Here is a 22,621-nt window from a genome sequence, read left to right on the forward strand (position 1 = left end):
CCCGAAGCGAACGTGTTAAGGTGCTAAATTCCTTTTCAAATGCGACAAAATGGTGTTGTTTTAAGTGACAAAGCTTTGCTGCAGTCGGTCAGTCGATGATCCTTTGAGAGACTTTAGCTCCGTTAGCATGAATTTATTTTTAACCATTTGAGTCCTAATCACCACTTCATGTTTTATTTAACTAGCTGAACTGCCAAAGTTGACCAATTATTACTTTAAAATAATAAACATCATTAAATCATTCTCACAAATGCACGAAATTTGTTAAAGAGTACTCTAACTCATGAAATTGGATAAAGACTACTCTAATCATGGAGATAATAACTATGTTACAAGCTAAAAAAAATTCCAAGCCTTAATTACAAATGTGTTAAAACAAACCGTCAAAATAAACATCATATATCTGTCAAGAAAATTTGTTTATGAAAAAGCAAACTTAATCTAGTGACCTCTAAAGGCTGCTTTGAAGAACCTCTCTGTGATACGGAACAACGGCTAAAATCAGAATGAGTTTGCTAATCTCGTTTCTTGGAGGCAAATCATTAATATAGGGCAACAGCATTTTCGTTGATACCAATCAAAACCAAAAAATTTAAGAAGTCAAATCTTAAATACCCTTACACATTAAATAAAAATTCTATATCAAATAATCTATTGTTGGTGCAGCTGTCGTCGAGAAGTTTTTGTGATAGTTTTCTGGCTAAGATGTATTTGAAAATATAGGTACTTAAAATATAAAAATATTTATATGCACAATTGCCCTCTTTTTCAGTGATTAAATATTTTTAGACCTTATAAAAAGAAAACTTTAAAGAAACAGCACCTTTTTTTAAACATCCAAATTTCAATAAAAGTAAAGCCACATAAATGAATAAATGCCACATAAATAATTGTTATAAAAAAGAGAAAATTATCCATAAACTCTTTTACTTCACTTCACTAAGAAGTAGCCGATGTATTTTTATTTACAAAAAAAATATAATAAACGAGTATTAGCCACCGGAAGTCAAAATTTTATGGTATAACTTAGTTGTTCGAAGGCGTAGTTATTCATTACCAAATATCTTTTTCTTTCTGTAAACTATTTCCGCAACCGTGACATTCGACGTATGCGTAATATGCACTCATTCGTTCCAGCATTACGTATACGACCGTTGGGCGCTGCAAAGAGCGGGTATCCCGTAGTCTGGACCTCCGCCGAACCGTTGTTCCCCACATTGCTGTGCTGTGTTTATTTTCCTCGGCGCTCCGCAAAGAGAGAACCGAACCGTGGTGAGTTCGACGGCAAACACTTGTTGAAAACCCACCACGCGGCCGTGTGCGTCTGTGTGCGTCTGTGTGCGTGAGTTGGCACTAAGGCCAGCCGCTGCCAAATCCGAAGCCTCAGCGGAAGCAGCGGAGCGGCAGAGCAGCTGACTGCCGCAAAAGCCATAATAATCGGGCGGTAAACACTTGACAACGCTCAAACGCCGTGCGACAGTCGGCGCGTTAAGTTGCAGTCGCCATCACGGATATAAGTCAGCAGAGTTTCGATCATCCGGCGCTCTCCGCGAAATACAAAAGTGTATATAAAAACAAACTCGAAACCGAATCCGAAAAATACCCAAAACAAACCCGACGCATTCAGAATTTTCGGACATTCGCCGTTGAGGGTTTAGCGCATTCGGACGTGGAGGAAACATAATAGCGTCCTTCCGATTCGCGGTCCTTGTGATATCATCATTATAGAGCCAACCCACCCACTTATCCTGCTGTGTGTGTGAAATGCAAATGTGCCCAGTTCGCTAACTCTTCCCTGAGGTGCCATTCGTGCAATCGATAAGAAGTATTCCGTGAACAGTCAAGTGCAGGGAGTTCAGTTCCCCGGCCACACGATGGCCGACCGATTCCAGATCTCAAAGGTTAACGGCACCGCAAATGCCGCCTACGACGGGGAGTCCGGATCGGCAGCCGCCGATCATCCGGAGGCAGCCCATCCGCCGTCCAGCAACGACAACCACCTGCAGCCCAAGGCTCCGGGGGAGAGCGGCGAGAATCGCCGGAGTTCGCGGCTGTCCTTCCGGGGATTCGGACACTTCCTGCGGAAGTCGGACGCGGAGCGCAAATTCAGTCTCGCCCAGCTTACAAAGTAAGTGTAATTGTAATTAAACGCATTCCCTTGCCAAATTATCTACGATTTGCGTTCAAGTGTGTCTACACAGAGGAAAAAATATGAAAAATGGGTAGTTAATGTCATAGGGAATTAGAGGGAAATAAGTGCAAACTCTTTTTTGTATTACTCGTAATCGCTGTTTAATTCTGCCAAGCCTTGTTAAAATTTTAAATTATACACGTTGCCTTTGAAAGATTATTAACGATTTGCTGATCATAATACTACTGTATTGTGAATATTTTATGGTGTATAATTTAACTTAACAGAAAAAGCGTAACCCATTTAGAGATGTCAGTTTGAAACGAATTCTGTTGTGTTTTTTGAGCAAAATAAATAGGTATTTAAAATTTACAGCTGTCAAATGGTTAAAATGTATATACGAGTTTAACTGTATTTATTTATTACCATTTAAAGTTGATTATCAAAATTTAATAGAAACTTTTTGCGTTTCAAATTTTGGATAAAATAGTATCTTCACAATTTCTTAATATAAGTTTATTAATTCAAATTAAATTTGTATATTTAATAGGCACACTTTTATTGGAGATATTTGTTAAAAACCTGCTTAGCTTCACTTATTTTGTTGTTGGTTTATAAATTTTTTGCTTTTAAATTTTATATTAATCCACAGTTTCTTAATATAAGTTTATTTATTCAAATTAAATTTGTTTATTTAATAGGCACACTTTTATTAAAAATTTTTTGAAACAATTGCTCAGTTCCACTTATTTTGTTTTTTTTTTTTTAATGTCTGCTATAATATTTTAAATGGATACATATTCTCTTAAATATTTTCTCACCAGTGACTGTGACGAGAAATGAATTTCACTGGTGCCACAATTAGTTTTTTTTTTAATTTTAACAATTTGTGGGGATAATAACTCAAGTTGTAGAATTTTTGATAATTGCTTCGATTAGTGTGAAAAGATAAGCTTCGTTGTGATTCGGAAGATTAGTATAAGGTGCTTGAGATACACTATTTCCATTCATTATTGCGCACCTGGGGTCCTCACTCGCGACTAAAACAATTTAGAAATAATACAACAATTAATTAGAGTTTTCCCAAAGCAAATTAATCATTAAATTTACGTTCCGTAATGAGTTTCAATTGAATTGCCGACACAGGTTTAAACTTAGTACGCTTCTGTTTGTTGTGTACCTCGGATAAATAAATATAGAGTATGTTATATATACTAGGCATTGGAGAGCAAAAAAGGGGTCTAAAACAGAAAATAAAAACCCGTTGAAATCGCCTGATAAAAAAAGTTGACCGAAAAACATTCCGTTTGTATAACCGAATTGAAGGTTACATTATGCCAATTTATTGTAATCACGTTTGGCACATAAACACAAAAAATGACAGCAGATTGAAAGCTATATCGAGAGCAAGATCATCCAAAATTGGAATAATGTGTCACTGTCAGTGTCGATTGTTACACGGCACTTTCACTAAAACGAATGTATATTTTTTAACACAACCGAAAAGTGTTTAATCTGAAAAAAAAGATTAAAAAGATTTAATTATGTAATTAAGTCTAGATTGGTATTTGGGAAATTATTGGGAAATAACCATTTCTAAAATATTACATTACCCAAACAAGCCAAAATAAAGAGCTTTTCCATCTTTCACAAATAACAACTGAAGAAGTCAAAGATCATGTGCAAATTGAATTGGATTTGGATAAATTAAAAATTATTCCACTTCTGATTATTCATGTTGTATCACATGACTGCTCACTCACAAATTAACGACGTCGACCTAGACCTGCGCGAAAATGTTCGAATTAATTATTACAATTGTTCCACTTTCAATATTCACACATCTTGAATTAAATTCAATTAAAGGCTGCCAAAGATCTGTCCGAAAAAACGTAAAACACCCAGTTTTGTTGGTGCGAATAAAGACAGCCGATGATTTGTTTTGTCGGAAGCTTTGCACACGGCAAGCGGGTTACATCAGCCCATCGAAACAATAATAGGAGCACTGACAGAAATTCAGAACCGTAAAGTCAGTTCACGTTCTCAAAGTCAGCCGTTTTTGGCACAAGGATTGCGCTCGGAAATCTCGATCAGCTTGCACTCCACCACGCATTTCGGAATTCCGCAAGTTCGAGTTTCTCGCCGGAGGATGAGTGTGGTGTCAACAAATAAATTTACGGCTTGTCATTTGGGATGTGCGAGCGCAAATGAATTCAATTGATCGATGCCTCCCGAACTCTGCCGGCTCCAATTGTCGAACTAACTCAGACTAGCTGATTCCCAACGAAACCGGCAGGCAATCAATGCCCATCGACTGGTCTGGAGTCCATATACTCGTATATATGGGCCACTCGAGTACATGGGCCCATGTTTACACGCTGTACATAAACACACATCGAATCCAGAACAGAATCCATACTGTATCTTTTGCCAGTCGCTGCTGTCTGGCACATGAATTGGAAATGGAAAATGAATTTAAAGAAAAGCCACAAGACGCCCGATTCTCTTAGCTGCGTGCTTGCAATTTATTTAGTAGCACAATGAAAAACGCCCTCGAGAGATTCTGTCTATAATTAATAAACATCATAAATTATTCCCGAACTGAGCGGCGATCTGAAAGGGATTCCCATCGAAATGCAAACTTAGTACCTTTGTAAATTGACATACGAATATTGGGATGTAAAAGATCATTTATAACCGTTGGTGTTTACTGAGGAAGAAAAGGAAGAATAAATGCAGGGAGAAAGAAGTTTAAACGTTAAAAGCAAATCTTGCACAAATGCAAACTTTCCAAAATTAATCAAGTTTTATGTATATAAAGGGTCGACTTTAACTAAGAAATTGGGTTAGCGGGTCAACCGAAAATTCACATCATCAACAAAAACAAGAAGTTCAACGAGTCAGGGATATAGAATATCTTTTTTGAAATATCTTAAAGAATTTAAAATGTTCAGAATGTAATTTTCAATTTATTTTGAATTATATACTTTATATTAAATAGTATTTTCTAGGCATAGCACTCAGTTAATTATTTTCTTAGTGATTCAGATCATTTAACATTTCTGATTTATTTATGTCTTAGTCACAAATACGTTTTGGTCGGTGGAAACCCGGCCAGATGAGTAATCAGTGCTCTGCAGAATGCATTACATTCAGATATACCTACTATATCCCCCTCTGATTTCCCCGAACCCCTTCGATCCCTCCAAGTCGGCGCCAATGTCCGCTGATGGCGCCGTATTGTGCTCCACGATTATTGCCTTCCTCATTCCGGTTTTTTCCTTTTTAAGATTTTAAATTATATTTTGGCATTGCTTTGGCTGCGGCTCTTTTGCGCCGCCTCGGCTAATGTGATTGTTTTTGTTTCTTCTGATTCTGATTCCGATTCTGTTTCTGTTTTCGCTGGCGATCAGTAAATATACATCATACTCTCTCTCTTTTTGACCAGAAGAATTTTCCGATAAAACTTGATTTTTCCCGATTCCGGCGTGGCGTGGAAGCCCTGACCTTCTGCTCGGCTACCTTTACCACTCGGCCGTCCGATTTTATTGTCTTATTATTTATGTGTATACACAAATAACTTGGTTCTTAACTTGGGCTCCGCTGGAGAGTGGGCCCCGGGGCCCGGGTATTTCTGCTCGGCACGCTGCAGGCAACGGTCATGCTGCCCGAGGCGGTGATGGTGCTGCTCCCGTTTCACCAGTAGGAAAATCCCGATCCCGATTCCCCTCAAAAACGATTCCTCTAACCGGAGACTTTCCGTTCTTTCGTTCTGATTGCAGGGAGAGCCTGCCGCGCCTGGACAACTACCGCATCTCCATGCGCAACCTGAAGCGTCCTTCCATCGGAGAACTGCAGGGAGAGGCGGTCGATCAGGTGAGTTCCCAGTTGCCCAGTTGCCCAGTTGCCCAGTTCCGATGACGTAAGTTCTCATAACAGTTTGCATAATCAGTGGGGGCAGCGAAAATCAAGGTTCAGTTAAACGATAGGATAGGATATCCTCGCGGAAATGCAAAACCACAACCTTGAAACTGACATAATAATAAATAAATAAAATAAATAAATAAATTAGTACAGTGAAAATAGAAACACTTAATTTATATTAATGTGAATAATATAATGTTAATATAATATAATATAATAATTAATGTGCGCGCAATGTGAATTTCCTTTGATGGCTAATTCCGTAATTCGTAGATAATGGTTTTACAACTTAAATCAAGTAGCTACTCCGAGGAAACCTTCACCGGCAAGGTTTGAACTTCAGCTGAAAATCAATCAGTTGTTTGTTTTCCAAATATTACACTCCAGCTACCAACTACCAACTACCGACTAATCGGTTGATAGCCCAGTGCCACTGTGTGCTCAACCTTGCCCAACAATCGCACCAGTAGTATTGCGAGTGGAATGCACTTGAACGAGTCGGAAACTAATTCAGAAATCATTCCATCAATTTCTGCGGGATTTGTGATAGGCGAAAGTGTCTTTTTTCGGTGTCGAACTCGGGGATCTGCTTTGTGTTCACCGTGGCACAATCCTTGCAGCGCACTTCAGTCATTCCCGCTCGATTCTGAAAACATTTCAAGTACTCGGCAAATAAACAAAGCACAGCGCAAATACCTACCAAAAACATGAACCGAAACAGTAGCAAAACAAAAAATATGGATCCAGCCAGAAATCCAGAAATCGAAATCGAAACATTATTTTTTTTCGGCTCTCGAATTGTGCTCGTACTTTGACCAGCCTGTAAGACAAGCAAGTATTTATATCTGAATTTCAGTAATAGGTCTTCTGATTTATTTACTCGAACAATTTTCACATTTCCGACGTGCAAATTGTGAGTTTTCCATGACGTCTTCCGGGCTTCCCGTGGATTGATGTCTACAGCCTGCGGATTTGAGCGCTTCTATCGCGATGACGCTGTGGCCACTTAAGATTAGCAGCCAATACCTTTGTCAAGGTCGCCCACTTTCTCAAATCAGCCCACCACTCACCACCCACCGTCCATGTTGGACTTATCGCACCCGTAGTAGAGTAATGTTGGGGGCGGGGAAAGGGGAGATTGAGTTTTAGGGGAAGGGGAAGGGGAGAACTATAAGCGCTCCCTGTGTTACGGTTTTATGTTTATCGCCGGGGCAATAAATTTGATGCGTCTATGGCGAACTCACTTCTGGGGGTTTGGTGGTCAAGCAGTTTTCCCGCGAATCGCCCCGCCCCCCCCCCCATATTTTCCATATTGCTTAATTAATTCACTTTGCCCGGCTTCTGCGGGCCACCACGGCGTATGATAGATATCGTAAAAATTGCATTACAACCCAGCGACGGCTCATTAGGGGAATTCCAGCTCCAAGTCGGCACCGAAATTGTAGAAAACAACGTTTCAACCTAAAGCGATAAATAAGGTTTTGCTGCTAAAAGGAATATTGGTTTAGGGAATTATTTGGAAGGCAGAAATCTATCAGCAGTTGAGTCATTTTGTTTCTGAAAATAATTTTTCAAACTGGTATCAGCTAGTTTTCAATCGTTGATGACCTAGCGATTTGCCTACCGAAAAACTCTTTTTGCCAACACAAATTAGAATTAATTTTTCAGTCAAGTTAAACAGAAATTCTTCTGCTGAAGAAACTGGTTTCATTTGCATAATTGCGATGCGCTAGATCTTAAGTTTAGTTCACGTTACACAATCCAAAGACATTTACAGCAGTGATGAAACGTATTTTGGCAAAATACTGATTTTTTTAGTTAAGGAAAAACTCGCCTTATTGTTGGTACATACGTTAAAATCCAAACACTATATTTGCAATTATTTGTGACAGAAAGAAGAAAGGTCTCTTATCACATTAGCAACAGTATTGGACGATTGATCAGAAGATGTTATTAGTAAAGACACAATTTAAACAATATAAAAAATATAAAAAAGGGTATTAAATTATTAGAAAAGCCATCAAGAAAATTTTAAAATCGGTTGAACAAAAGTGGCTTTTCGGAGTTGTGAGGCATTCAGAAATATTAAACTCAATTGGCCTTCATAAGATGTTAAAAATATTTGTTGCTTATCAATTGGGATTAGAACCTGCTTTTTTGTAAAAATCAAAAACCCATTTTCACAAATATATCAGAGACAAATAAGCTACTCCCACATTAAGTTTTGCACTAGTTTTGCTTAAGTTTGGAAGACAAACAAACTTGATAAACATATCCACCCTTGGGACTGGAAGAAATCAAATTTTTCTTTCACATTTGCACATCTTCTCCTTGGGAATAAGCAAAATCAACACGAGCGAGCTTCATTCGATTTTCGCTCAGTCGGCGGAGCGGTCCTAAGTCCTAAGTGGATTTTTCCGCATTCATCCGTGGCCTTTTGCCTTTACCCGTAATGCGCAAGGCGATATCGATGACAGCGTCGGAGCCAAATTAATTGTCAACAAGATGCAGCCATGCATCTGCGACGGACATTGTTTCAAGGAGCTGGGGGGCAGGACTCTCCGCTGGTAAACAGCTCACTAGGCGATAGCTCCTCCTGCTCTAATGCCATATGTATGTATCTGCCCCCTGGGAGTGAGGGGGTAAATGCAGGACAAGTGTGTCGCGTCATTAAAAGTGACAGCGACGGGTGCAGATGGTGCTGGAGCTGTTGCCATTGACGTTAGTTGATTCGTTGCTTATCATAAACAGGAGTTCCAAGGGGTTCCAAGGGGTTCCAGGGGCTCCAGGGGTTTCAGGGGATGTGGTGCCACATTAAAGCCGATCGAATCCAGCAACGGGGCTCACGAGTGTGCGATTGTTGAACCTGTCAGGGCTGCTGACAGCACGTCATTTTGATAAACGCCCGGGCTGAGCAATGGATTGTTCCTCTCCTTCAATCTTCAATCAATTAAAGTGACAGAAGCCCACTCGAGACATTATCGGACACCCCGAAAAACCATTTCCAGTTCTTGGCAGTTTTAAAATCGCCAACAATCTAAGCCCTCAAGCGCAGTAATTTGTCAAACCGAATGGCAATATCGGACAATTCAATCAACATCTATCGCCGTACCACACGGCGTATGAGCATTTCGCCGAAGCTCTGTTTACATCATCAAGAGAACAGCCTGTGGCGCGTTTGCCATTTCGCATGCCTTCTGTATTGCACTTGTAATTACAATTCTAATTTACAATTCATAGCCAAAGAGCTGGCCGCTATTTTTATACCATTTTATTGATTTCCTAATGCGAAAGTCTTGCTGGAAAATCTTTGTTTACCGCACTGCCATTGCCCCGAACAAGCCATTAAAATTATTGGCGCATATAACAATATGTTTACCCCATTTGTGTTGCATTTCTGATACTCACCGACCATCGTTCGATTGGTAGAGGGAGGCGAACTTGCGGAAAATCTCTCTCCTTAATGATGAAAATGTAATTTCCCAATTTAATGGATAACTCATTTGGCCTTATCGATTTTTGCGCATCAGCTGAGTGGTTTTGAAATTCTCAGGACTTTAAGATCCACATCTTAGTTACAGAACCAGTTGCCATAATTGTCCAGGGACTTATTTCCTTTGAGCTAATAATAATTCAGTGCCGAATGGCTTATTTTTCGGCTATTTATGGAAATTGGGATTATAACCTTAAGCCACACATTCCCATTTTGGCACTTACTTATCACTTTGGCTCCCCATTGTCTATTAACTGAACTGAAATCACTAGCACAAGCCAGTCAAGAAAATGACTTATCTTCCAATTTTCCTCGCACCTCCCCACTTCATAAAGCGCAAATACCAATTTCAATTCCAATTTCGGGTGCGAAAATTTTCCACGCATCGACCACAGCGACAAAGACAACTTGAACGAGGAAAACAACCGCAGGGCCAAATGCGTATTTCGCTAAATGAAATGGACAAAGGAAGGAAGCGCCAGAGGGCCGCACTAGTCAGACCACAAATACCCCACTGGCCGCCCCTCGAAAACCCACGAGTTGGAGAAAACACGGATGAAAATCGTTTTAGAAATACAAACCTTTTTTTGTTTTTAAAATAACAGTTAAAACACACGCTTATTCTTTACATAAATTTTCTATAGCGACAGTTTTTAAATAATAAATAAATATTTTTGTGCTTTAAGTTTTTTAAATAGTTAAAAACAAAGCTAAATTGTGATAACCATAAAATCACTAACAAAGATATTTATTGTGTTTATTTCTTAGAAATATTTTATTTCAAGAACTATTACTTCTTTATATTACATTTTTGGTGATGTTTGTATAAACTTATAATTTATTATTTGCATTTTATTTTTTTTAATTTTCACATTAAAATTCTTTATTGTGTTTACATCTTAGAAATATTTTATTTCAAGAACTATTACTTCTTTATATTCTATTACATTTTTGGTGATGTTTGTATAAACTTATAATTTATTATTTGCTTTTTTTTTTTTTTTAATTTTCGCATTAAAATTCTTTATTGTGTTTACATCTTAGAAATATTTTATTTCAAGAACTATTACTTCTTTATATTCTATTACATTTTTGGTGATGTTTGTATAAACTTATATTTTTTTTTTTAATTTTATTTATTTTTTAATTTTCGCAATAAAATCCCTTTGAGTTGCATTCAAAAATAGAGCACTCGTAAAATATTCGACTAATAAATGCTAGCAAGCTAGATAAAGCTCTTAACTCGACAATCTTTTATAGAAGTGTATAAAAGTTTATGTTTGTGTCTGTCTGGGCTGGCGTCCGTCGAAGCCGCCAAAAATGTGTAAACAATCAACATTAACCACCCACCGGGGAGACTAACTAACCAGCATTGCGTATACGCAGCGTGTGCGAATTGAGCGCTCTGGGGTTGTGTTTCCTCGTTCCTCGGTCTTCCTCGCTTTGTCAATCGATGTCGTCCTGCCCAACCCAGTCAGTGCCACATGCCACGTGAGGCGATTCCAATTGGTCGCGTTTTAAAAAACATTCAATTATGTGGGCAAACAATACAATAAATGAGCCCCTTTCCATCGGTGCGACAAATGGCAAAACAATAGCCATCGAGGGCAAGGGAGCCGTGTCTTGTGTAAATCTATTAAATTATCACAATCACAAGAATTGTTCTGCTCAGCTCTGATCAGTGCCAGTGGAAGTTTTAAGGGTGCCCTAATTGCTTGCTCCGTAAATTGCCACATGTGATAAGCAAATACTGACTCAAGTGGAAACATGTTCTCTTGTTGAGGTTCGAATGGCGGAAGCTTTCCTTGGCTGTCAAAGAAGACCGAATTTAATTAAAAATGTTGTTCCAATTCGGCAAATGGAAAAAACATTTGATTTTTATTACCCCTTTAAAGGGAATTCTTATTTTATGATATGGTTGTTAGCAGTTAAACGACAGTAACGACAATGTTCTTAAGTTGCCATGGAACCTGGTGATTTCTGAATTGTAGGGGGAAAATAGGGAATACACACATCGACTTCCTATCAAGTACAACGATTCTTGATTTGTTTATTTTTACTTTGGAATTTAAATGCGCTGATCATGAATCATTAGCTGTATTTAAAACCAAGAAAACAATTCAAAAAAATATCTTAAAACCAATAGAACGTTTATATTTTGTTTATTGTTTTCTTTCATTAAAATCAATTAGTATTACTTACACTTATTGTGTTGAATAGAAAAAATTTTAAACATTATTTTCGTTCAATTTACATAGGTTGAATCAATGACATCCAAAACAAACCAGAAAAAACTTAAAGTTATCAAGTAAACACTTACATACCTCATGTTCAAATATACAATTACTTCTTCTAATAAAGTACAGACAATGAAAACGATTTTAATAACACCTTTGTTGTGTGTAATATTCTGTCACTTCAGCTGTAAAGTTGAAGTGGATGCCATAATTTCTTGTGGATTGTGCTACCCCATTGGATAAGCCCTGCCCGAACAAAGACTTACTTTCATTTTTATTATCAATACCGAATAGCGAACTTCGTGTCTGCTCATTTCGTTCTCAGCATTTATTCGACGATTTTTATAATGTTTCGAGTCTTAGTGCGGTTGTAAAAACGAACTTTAATTATACTGAAAAGCAATATGAAGCTCCTCATAATCTGGTTGTTGCTCTGCTTTTGGTTGGTGTTGTTTTTGCTTTTGCTTTGACTGGCGTCGACGGGTCGTTAATTGAATACGAGTACTAAATTGCACACAAGTCGTATGAGTAATTCCGAATAAGGTCCCACCGGAACAGCTGTTGAAGCCGCACGAAGTTCACAAACCCATTGAAGTCAACTCCACCAAATGTTCAACATACTTTCGATTGAACGCCGCGGATGTCAAGATCCCATTATCAGGCAAATAACAGAAATTTAATACGGCGATTGCAGCAATTAGCGACCCACAATCTGATGATGGCCTTTTTTTTAGGTTGTTTAAGGCATTAGCGGGTTAGAGTCATAAAACGTCATAGTTAGCACGATTCAATAGATCGTTTTTGTGGGCTTGTTAATAATCTCGCAATTATCGTTTTGTAATCCAACGATCCCCTCCCCGTTTCAGAGCATAACTATTCCCGAACCCGAACCGGAAGCCACTGGCGGACACATCAAGCTGGGATGGATTGTCGGCGTCCTGATACCATGTCTCCTGAACATCTGGGGCGTCATGCTCTTCCTGCGCCTCAGCTGGGTGGTGGCCGAGTCCGGCATCCTGCAGTCGCTGGTCATCATTACGATCTCCGCGGTGGTCTGCGTCATCACGACGCTCTCCCTGTCGGCCATTAGCACCAACGGGGAGGTGAAGGGCGGCGGGGTCTACTTCATCATCTCCCGCTCGCTGGGCCCCGAGTTTGGGGCGTCGGTGGGCGTGGTCTTCGCGTTCGCCAACGCAGTTTCGGCCTCAATGAACACCATCGGCTTCTGCGAATCGCTGAATGTTCTACTGAGTAAGTATCAAATGGAATACATTTTGACCCTCGTACAATTATTTGGGTAATTAGAATATAGTCGTCAAGATTAAACATATAAGATATAGCATTATTTTTTAAAATAGGATTGAATTCTTAAGACATGGTCTCGTTTTAGAATCACCATCCCTAAAATAAGTTCCCTAAAAAGAATTCACAGCAATTATTTCATTTTATTCACTTTAAACGTTGGAAGTAAAATATATTTGTATACTAAGTTACATAGAGGTATTTGAAATGCAAAGATAGATAGATATAGTCGTCCGATTTTGATGAAATTTTATTTGTTATTTAAGAGTCGTTAGAAAACTCTATATTCCAAAAATCATGATTTTCTGATGAGAAATAACGATGTTATCATTTTATTTCCGTTAATTCTATATAGATTTTTCGATCTCTCCTATGGCAGCTATATGATATAGTGGTCCGATTTTTATGAACATTTTTTTATGAACCAAGGCTAGTTAAAAAACTTGATACTCAAAAAATCATAGTCGTGTGATGAAAAACAATCACCTTATCAATTAATTTCCATTAATTCTATATATATTTTATGATCTCTCCTATGGCAGCTATATGATAGAATTATCCGATTTCGATAAAATTTAACCCGAAATTCAATAGTAACTAGAAAACGCCATGTGGAAGAAATCAAGTCGATCTGATCAAAAACAACGGCGTTAGAATTTTGTATTTCAATCTCTTGTATGGGAGCTATCCTATATAGTCGCCCGATCCGGCCCATTCCGACTTATATACTGCGTGCAATAGCTACACACCTTTTGGGAAAGTTTCAGCAAGATAGCTTTAAAAATGAGAGGCTAGTTTGGGCAGAAACGGACAGGAGGACAGACAGACAGACAGACAGACGGACAGACGGACAGACGGACAGACGGACAGATGTACAGACGTACAGACGTACAGACGTACAGACGTATTTCGATTCAGATGGTGATGCTGATCAAGAATATATATACTTTATGGGGTCTAAGGTGTCTCCTTCACTGCGTTGCAAACTTCTGGCCAAAATTATAATACCCTTTGCTCTGCAAGGGTATAAAAACTAGCTTGACCTTCCTTAAAAAAGTAATAATCCTCAAGTTAAGATTAAATATATTTGCCATTATTTGACTTATATAAATATCTACCTTTGATCTATCTTTACTTTAAAAAGTTCTTAAAAATACTTATATATTTCCCTTTATGTTCTCAATCTCTTAAAATTTCCGAGATATCTTACTAGTACTAGGCCGTTGAATCTGATATTGCATTTTTAATAATTTCACCCTTATACATACATAGCATTATATTGCAAACCCAAACTTTAACAAATTGTAATGCAAATGTATTATCCAGAGAACAACGACCTGAAGATCATCGACAACGGCATCAACGACATCCGGATCGTGGGATCGGTGACTGTGCTGGTGCTCATCCTGATCTGCTGCGTGGGCATGGAGTGGGAGACGAAGGCCCAGAACTTCCTCATCGTCACCATTGTCCTGGCCATCTTCAACTTCCTGATCGGAGCTGCCATCGGACCGCAGGGCAACGAGGAGCATATCTCCAGGGGCTTCGTGGGCTTCTCATGTGAGTTGATGGCACCTGGGAAAGAAAACCCTTCTATAAGTGGAAACTCCTTTCAGGGGACACGTTCAAGCAGAACTTCGGATCGGACTATCGGTACGCGGAGGGCGTGAACCACGACTTCTTCAGCGTGTTCGCCATCTTCTTCCCCAGCGTCACGGGCATCCAAGCGGGAGCGAACATCTGCGGCGACCTCAAAGATGCCGGAGCGGCCATTCCGAAGGGCACCTTCTGGTCGCTGCTCATCTCGATGACGTCCTACGCCCTCTTCGTTCTCTTCGCCGGTGGAGCGGCTGTGCGGGACGCCTCCGGCAACCCGGCCGACCTAGTCAACGGCACCATCGTCGCCTCGCAGCTGCCCTGCATGGCCGACAATAGCTGCACGTGGGGCCTGTTCAACTCCTACGAGATGATGCAGGAGATGTCGCTCTGGGGCCCGCTCATCTACGCCGGCTGCTTCGCCGCCACGCTGAGCACGGCGCTGACCAACCTGCTCTCCGTGCCCCGACTGGTCCAGGCGCTGGGCATCGATCAGATCTACCCGGGACTGATCTTCTTCTCGAAGCCGTATGGAAAGCACGGCGAGCCGTACCGCGGCTACGTGCTCACCTTCCTCATCACCACGGGCTTCCTGCTCATCGGAGAGCTCAACCTGATCGCCCCGCTGATCTCCACCTTCTATTTGGCCTCGTACGCCCTCATCAACTTCTGCACCTTCCACGCGGCCTTCGTGAAGCCGCTGGGCTGGCGGCCCACCTTCAAGTACTACAACGCCTGGCTGAGCCTCTTCGGGTTCGCCATGTGCGTGGCCATCATGTTCCTCATCAACTACGTGGCCGCCATCATCACCTTTGGCATCATCTTCGCGCTCTACCTGGTGGTCATGTACCGCAAGCCGGAGGCCAACTGGGGCTCCACCACGCAGGCGCAGCAGTACAAGGCCGCCCTGATGGCCGTCCACCGGCTGCAGAACGTCTCCGATCACGTCAAGAACTACCACCCCCAGGTGCTGGTCCTCTCCGGCGACCCGAAGACCAGGCCGCCACTGGTGGACTTTGGCTACCTCCTGACCAAGAACAACTCGCTCATGTTCGTGGCCAATATTATTCCGGTACGTGAATTGAATCGAAGGATTCAAATATAAAAATTGTATAAAAGTATTTCTTTTCCAATTGGTGAGATTTCATTTTTATTCCAAAAAAAAAACGTATTAATGAAACTTGGTTTATCAGTCTTAAAGGTTTATTTACTTGTTTTGCCCTATTACCTACTAACTTACTTTATGAACAACGTTTTGTGAAAGGATTATATAAAATGGCTATTGCATTAACTTAGTAACTTACTTAAGAGAAGTAAAGCAATTTAAACAATGTAATATCCTATAATACAACATTTTTGTAAAATGTAAAAGGGCCGTCATGCAATAATGGGCTCGTAGGATATTTTAAAAATTTTGAAATCTTTTAACATTTTTTAAGTAAATTAAATTTGTTAACTTGTTAAAAGAGGTCGTATAATCATAAGAAAATTGTGAAGTTTTCCGTATAATAATAGTTATAAAATTGTACCCCCACAGGTATTATAACTTTTTTTTGTCACGGCTAAGAAAAAGCATTATGCTAATTCAGACATAAAGGCCATCATACAAAGCAAAGAGAAATGAGCAAAAATTTCATTAAATATTTTATCAAATGGTTATTGCATAAAATTAGTAATGATCAATCAGTACAATAAAACACATTACTCAAAGTGAATTCTTATAGAACACTTAAATTTTCTGTTATAATTTTTTTTACTTTGATAATGACCACACAAGCAAAAATATTTTTCATTTATGGTTTAGAAAGAGTTCATTTTATTAAAAAAAAAAATTCACATAAGAGATTAATACTTTTAAAGTTATTATTAATTATAAAAGAGTTAAAATATATTCTATACTCATATAAAAATTTAATGTTAGTGATATTTTAATAATTATAATGTTTTTCCCTACAGGTACGCGTGGGCTACAAGAACCGACAGCACCTGGTGAAGGATGGACAAAAGTACCTGGATGCACGCAAGATCAAGGCGTTCTACAACGTGATCGATGGGTTCAGCCTGGAGGACGGGATCAACGCGCTGACCAAGTCCACGGGCTTCGGCAAGATGTCCCCGAACATTGTGCTGGTGGGCTACAAGCCAGACTGGAACCGCTGTCGCAAGGAGGAGGTGGAGAGTTACTTCTCCATTCTGTAGTAAGTATTTATATCTGCTCAAAATAATAAAACGGACTGCTTACTACAGTGATTCCCCCACAGCAACGCCTTCTCGCAGCGCATGGGCGTCGCTCTGCTCCGCTTGACCAACGGACTGGACTTCTCGGAGCTGAGTTCCGAGGTCACCTTGCCGGCCAACGGAATGGGCCACATGCACACCGCCAACGCCCAGGGATTCACCAACGAGCTGATGCCGGCGGCCAATGCCGCCTCCGAACTGCTGCACATTGACTCCAACCTGAACCTGGCCGGAATGGACAGCCCCAACTCCTCGTTCACCATGCCCCAGCCGGCCCCGATGCCCAACATGCAGCGCAGCTCCCGCAGCTACAAGGTAAACAACTCCGACGAGCCGGCCGTGACGTACCACACCAAGGGGGGATCGGACATCCCGCAGAACCTCCTGGACGCCATGACCATATTCACGCGCAAGCAGCCCAAGGGAACCATCGACGTCTTCTGGCTGTACGACGACGGAGGTGAGTACCCTTATAGTTGGCTCTAAGAGGACTCCCATATCCTGTTTTCGCAATGCAGGTCTCACCATTCTCTTGCCGTACATCATCTCCATGCGTTCCCACTGGCAGAACTGCAAGCTGAGGGTGTTCGCCATGTGCCACGGCAAGGATGAGGAGCAGGAGGAGAAGAGGTAAGAGTTTTATATTTAACATACGAAGTTATACCGAAATTGGTACATAGGAACCTTAGATCCTTTTATAATTAAAATTAGATAAAAATTTTAGTTATGTATATTATATATAGTATATAGTATATTCCAGAAACACGCTCTTTCAAAGTAAATTACCCGTAATCAAAATTTGCTATCTAATAGAACTTTTTCAATTTTTTTTTTTCAAATTTATATCCATTAATATAAAGTTAAGGGAGTAATAAATTTGATATTTAACCTTCGTCTTTTTTTAACCACAGCATGGCCAGCCTGCTGACCAAGTTCCGCATAAAGTACTCGGAACTCATCATGCTGAAGGGCGTGTCCGAGCAGCCCCGTGCTGACACTCTAATGAAGCACAAGCGGCTGATCGAGCCCTTCCGCCGCGGAGCCCGCAACGAGTTCGGCATCACGGACGAGGAGCTGCAGAGCATGTCCGAGAAGACGAATCGGCAGCTGCGCATCCACGAGCTGGTGGTGAAGCACTCGGCAAACGCCTCTCTGGTGGTCATGTCCCTGCCAATGCCGCGCAAGGTGAGTGGTTCGGCTGCACTTCTTCTTTGCGATGGCATTAATAAGTCTGTGTCCCTGTTTCAGGAGGCCATCTCGGCGCCGCTGTACATGTCCTGGCTGGAGATGCTCACGTCGGACATGAAGTGTCCGGTGGCCTTGGCGCGAGGCAACCAGACGCCCGTGCTGACGCTCTACTCCTAGACTAGGCCCTCGCTTCCAGTTCGAGTACAACTTAGTATTATTAGCGTTTAGGTGTTCCGCCCAGTTCCCCGTAGAAAGGAGCTCATCTCTGGAACTCCTGAGCCCAGCCTCCAGTTCCAAGAGACTCACCTACCTACTTACTCTTTTATATGAACGAACTCCTAAACGCTAGACAATAGTCCCTAGAAAAGTTTGTGTGAAATATTTGCTATCCGTCTCCAAAACGGATCAAGATCGACAAGATGGTAATATCTGTTTCACATGTAATAGCTTTAAGTTAATTACGAACTATCCTGAATAAACAAAAACAATTAAAGTACACTAACCGCCGTTGTTTAATTTAAACAAGGACATTTTTATTCAGCAAAAGTTGCAGTAAAATAAGCGGATCCAGGATATGGGGATACAAGGATCCTGGATTGTGGGGATCAAAGGTATTTCTAGTAGTACGCGCGACGAGGATTGTTCTGAAATAAAAGAAGTAATTTTTGGTACTGCAACTTATTCAACCTATTTTATACTTTGGCTTACCAATGGGTTTGGGCGAAAACGATAGGCCAACATCATTCGCTTCCTGTAGGCATCGTATTCATTGTCGCAGTCCTCCGGCAGCGCAGCGCTGCTTACCCCGAGCCCTTGATTTCCATCTCGTTGAGGAGCCCTGATAAGCACTCATTGTACAGCAAGCATTTCTAGTTAAAGAGGCGACTTACTTATTAACGGGATCCACGATTCCGGCTCCGTCCTGGCCCAGACCTTGACCCTCCTTCCAGCCGAGCTTCTGCAGCATTTGGAATCCAATGTTGTCCTCCTTCAGCTTGTACTCCTTGTAGTCGCTCAGATCCGGCTGGCGGTTGTTCTTCTTCGCCTCGTACTGCTCCATGAACTTTTTGAGCTCCTCGGGCGGCAGGAAGTCGCCAATGTGATGCTTGCCCTCGCTTTGCTTGGTCAGGGCGTTAGCCCAAAGTGACGTGGCCTCCATTTCAGCTGTCCGCAGCTTGTGCTCCCACGTTCCGCCCTCAATGTCCTCGTCGGAGTCGTATTCGTACTTGAACTTCCCGCCGCGCGCAAGGCGATCGATTTCCTGCCGCTTGCGCATCATGTCCTGATACAGGAGATTGACTTTGTAGTGCTCTTCGCACTGCTTCCACTGCTCCTCACTCAACTGAGTGGAGCCATAGTTAAGCCTAGCATATTGCAAGAGCGCAGGATCTGTGCGCGTGATGTTGCTCAGCATGGGCTTGTTTTGGTTACCAAAGTTTCCAGAGGAACCTGTTAAGGATGGAACCCAATTACTGCTAGCGTCGATGGTTTGATACTTATATATTGTTATATAGACAGATAGATAGAAGGGTATTAGGTACTCAACTTACTTGAGGTTGGCATCTGTTGCTCCTTCTCGCCCCAGCGGCTTTTTCGCTCGCGCTTCCGTCGCTGCCGCTGCGAATCCTTGTCCTCCTGCTCGTCTTGGTCATCGCCATCAGCCGCTCCTCCAGCGGCGGCGGCCTCCTCCCGCTCGCGACGCTCCTCGTCGCTCAGCTCGTTGCGGCACTCGATGCGCCGCTTGATGTTATCCCGGTTGCGGTCCATCATGCCTCGCATGTACTCATCGTCCGAGTCGAAATCCGCGCTGATGGCCGACTCCGGGTCGTACTTGTCGGCCGCCGAGTTGCTGTGCTGCTCCTCCTGCTGTGCCAGTTGCTCCTGCTCCTTTGGCTGGGGCTGTTGGTCTCGGCTTAGCTGCTGATGCTCCCGCTCCCGTTGTCGCTCAAGGCGCTGGCGCTCGAAGTCAAGGAGTTGGGAGCGATAGCTTCGATACTGCTCGCAGCTCTTATCATAAAGAAACCTAGTATCAAAATTTAAAAGAAGTGAAACGTACAATGAAAAGTGCTCGACGGTAGTCACGTGTACAAAGACATTATATGAATAACGGTTTTAGGCGCCCCATTAGCGGATTATTTTGATATTCTTATTTGGCATCCACCGGCTGGCTCCTCCAGATGTTATTCGGCGATCGATTAACGACGAATCTCTGTGCGCTCGATGAGTCCACGCGACTGGCTACTCCTCACTGGACCCCCATTAAGTTAGTTCGTTTGGTCGGTTAGTCCTCAGATAATCACATTCTAACTCAAAATTAATGCAATTTTTTTTTCTATTCAACAACAGACATTAAAGTTGACGCTGACAGAAGTAATTTATATACCTGCTTTTAAGTTTTCTTTACTAACCAGAACAATATATCCTATATAATACATATATACAATATATATAATATATACTGTTAACTTAACCTCTAATTTTATAAACCAAGTATTCCAATTAATGAAGAAAACTTCTAAGAAACATGAGCTATTTATCTACAAATCGGTACGTGAAAAAGACAAACTTAACGTTGGTATCAAGGCTTTTTCTATCATCTATTTAAAATAAAAATGGCCACGCTAGCAAATAAAAAAGGATTACACCTTTAAAAGTAACGATTAAAAAGAATACTTTTCTAATTAAAACTCAGCAATGTGTGCACACGAAATGTCAACTTAAGACCCTGAGCTGTACGCACCCTCTCCCCCCCCAATATCCCTATAAGTCCCTTGGGCGCCACTCTAAGCCCCAGTTAATACATGTTTAGGTCATTTACCACAAGGCCGGATGCAACTCGCTTCTATGCAAACGTATTTTATCTTCATAATCTTCACCATTTTCCGCGACCAGTGCGATTAGGTTTTCTAAGCACGTTGGCAATTGTATGCACGTTTCTGAAAAAACTACATAAATTGCTTTAAAATCGTGCTCAACGATTAAAGTTCTATACAAATTGAATGAGTGGGAAGTGGAAGGTAGGTTGGGATGGTGGTGAGGAAACATGTACGGGATGGATAGGGCATGACGAATGGCAAAACAGAACAGGCTAAGAACACTGCTTTGCGAATGATACACACCTTGAGGTGGGGCAACTGCAGGCTGAGGCGGCTGTGGAGGCACCGCCTGTGACAAATGTGGCTGTGGCTGTGGCTGCTGCTGCTTTTGCTCCATCTCCTCCAGCGCAGGTGGCGGCGGAGGCGGTGGGTGAGGATTGACCGACATGGCCATGTGTTCCGGCAGCAGACCAAGCTGATCTCCCGAATGCCCACCAATGTTTGGCATTTGTATAGCCTCTAGGTTGATTTGCGGTTTGGGTATGGCGTTTAGATCGAACTCCTTGGGTGCCGGAATGGCATTCAGCTGCATAGCCTCCACTGGTGTCGGTCCAATCTGCATGTAAATCTGTCCCATGTTGGCCAGAGCGATCGGCAGCTGCGGAGGCGGAGGCGGCGGTGGTGGAGCGACTGCCGCCGGGTGCAGATGCAGGGGTAGGTGGCCGTGGAAGAACGCCGCTGGCAGTTGCATCTGCGGTGGTCCCTGTTGTAGGAGCGTAGCATTGAAGGCGAAAGGCGGAGGCGGCGGCGGCTGCACTGCCTGGACAGGCAGTCCGAAGGCCAAGTGCGTTGGTGCCGAGCTGGTCACCGTAATGGAGGTGGCCATGGCTGCCGCTGAGCTGATGGCAATGGCCGCCTCTAGCTGAGGACTGCTGTTTTCCGACTGTTCTGTTCCCGTTTCCAGGGGATGGTTTTCCTCGGCGCTGCAATAAAGAGTAAAATAAATTCAGGTTCGTTTACTATTTTTTTGTCAACACTTACCTGTTTACTGGAGCTGGTGAAACTAGTAAGGGCTGAGGAGGCTTCTCGTGTTTTTCGAGTATTTTTTTGAAGTTTTCCAGAAAAGAACCGTCGTTGCAGAATGTGTTCTTGACCTTCGGTGGCGGCTGCTCCACATTGGGCTGTGGTAGCTGCTGGCGCTTCTGGCCGAACGTAATTTTACCCGTCTTGCTGTTAAAACTATTTAGGGACTTGGGGGTAACCACGTCCTCCGACTTTCCCTTGGCGGGTGAGCTCTCGGGGAGACCCGCCTCCACGCCATTGCCGTCTTCGCCAGTGTGAAGGGATGTGTCCTGGCCCGCAGCGTCCTGCTGTTGGACGTCCTCGTCCTCCTCCTCCTCGTTGGATTGAGGTTTTCCCGAAGGCGTCTCCGTTTTCAGTTGCGCCGCTAAGTTTTGCGCCGCAGCCACCGCCTTGGCCAACTGCGCCGTCTTCTGCTTCTCGAGAATTTCCTGACGCTTCTTGGCTATGATCTCCTCCTGCTTCGTCATTTGGGCGAACCGGTCCACTCTATGATTGCGTTGTGACATAATTCTTTATGTCTAAGTTTGGGTTTTATTCCTCAATTTTCTTCTCCAGCCCACCAGCAGTGTTACCAACTTATGTAAGTTTAATAACACCAGGTCTTTTAATCTTA

General features: G+C 42.1%; 2 protein-coding genes across 5 annotated transcripts; one reads left to right on the forward strand and one right to left on the reverse strand.

Moving 5' to 3' along the window:
• The first annotated feature begins 1,349 nt into the window (after window positions 1–1,349).
• LOC108090173 (bumetanide-sensitive sodium-(potassium)-chloride cotransporter) lies at window positions 1,350–18,611 on the forward strand. Of its 2 annotated transcripts, none has more exons than XM_017188749.2 (10): window positions 1,350–2,128; window positions 5,914–6,007; window positions 12,652–13,036; window positions 14,414–14,647; window positions 14,704–15,755; window positions 16,640–16,881; window positions 16,945–17,381; window positions 17,440–17,551; window positions 17,833–18,106; window positions 18,170–18,611. In XM_017188749.2, the coding sequence occupies exons 1-10, from the start codon at window positions 1,875–1,877 to the stop codon at window positions 18,284–18,286; spliced, it is 3,201 nt and encodes a 1,066-aa protein (XP_017044238.1). In that variant the 5' UTR covers window positions 1,350–1,874; the 3' UTR covers window positions 18,287–18,611. The 2 variants fall into 2 exon arrangements, with proteins under 2 accessions (XP_017044238.1, XP_017044239.1); XM_017188750.1 differs by lacking the exon at window positions 1,350–2,128 and adding an exon at window positions 5,783–5,833.
• Window positions 18,598–22,599, reverse strand: LOC108090174 (SURP and G-patch domain-containing protein 1). Of its 3 annotated transcripts, XM_017188751.1 has the most exons (7): window positions 21,967–22,598; window positions 21,229–21,908; window positions 20,928–21,054; window positions 19,660–20,132; window positions 19,000–19,558; window positions 18,818–18,947; window positions 18,598–18,753 (listed from the first exon to the last, which is right to left on the reverse strand). In XM_017188751.1, exons 1-7 carry the CDS (start codon window positions 22,512–22,514, stop codon window positions 18,727–18,729), a joined length of 2,544 nt encoding a protein of 847 aa, XP_017044240.1. In that variant the 5' UTR covers window positions 22,515–22,598; the 3' UTR covers window positions 18,598–18,726. The 3 variants fall into 3 exon arrangements, with proteins under 3 accessions (XP_017044240.1, XP_017044241.1, XP_017044242.1); XM_017188752.1 differs by lacking the exon at window positions 20,928–21,054 and having other exon boundaries at window positions 21,967–22,141; XM_017188753.2 differs by lacking the exons at window positions 18,598–18,753; window positions 18,818–18,947; window positions 19,000–19,558; window positions 20,928–21,054 and having other exon boundaries at window positions 19,907–20,132; window positions 21,967–22,599.
• Window positions 22,600–22,621: the final 22 nt, after the last annotated feature.

Source organism: Drosophila ficusphila, unplaced genomic scaffold (assembly GCF_018152265.1).
Source record: "Drosophila ficusphila isolate 14025-0441.05 unplaced genomic scaffold, ASM1815226v1 contig_791, whole genome shotgun sequence".
NCBI classification, from domain to species: Eukaryota; Metazoa; Arthropoda; class Insecta; order Diptera; family Drosophilidae; genus Drosophila; species Drosophila ficusphila.

What these genes read in the sequence shown, in the direction of transcription:
- LOC108090173 (XM_017188749.2), top strand. Translation starts at nt 1,875, where the DNA reads ATGGCCGACCGATTCCAGATCTCAAAGGTTAACGGCACCGCAAATGCC. An exon ending in AGTCTCGCCCAGCTTACAAA is followed by an intron (nt 2,129 to 5,913) that starts GTAAGTGTAATT and finishes TTCTGATTGCAG; the next exon opens with GGAGAGCCTGCCGCGCCTGG. An exon ending in AGGGAGAGGCGGTCGATCAG is followed by an intron (nt 6,008 to 12,651) that starts GTGAGTTCCCAG and finishes TCCCCGTTTCAG; the next exon opens with AGCATAACTATTCCCGAACC.
- LOC108090174 (XM_017188751.1), bottom strand. Translation starts at nt 22,514, where the DNA reads ATGTCACAACGCAATCATAGAGTGGACCGGTTCGCCCAAATGACGAAG. An exon ending in TGCAGTTGCCCCACCTCAAG is followed by an intron (nt 21,055 to 21,228) that starts GTGTGTATCATT and finishes CAATTTATGTAG; the next exon opens with TTTTTTCAGAAACGTGCATA. An exon ending in GTTTTCGCCCAAACCCATTG is followed by an intron (nt 18,754 to 18,817) that starts GTAAGCCAAAGT and finishes CTTTTATTTCAG; the next exon opens with AACAATCCTCGTCGCGCGTA.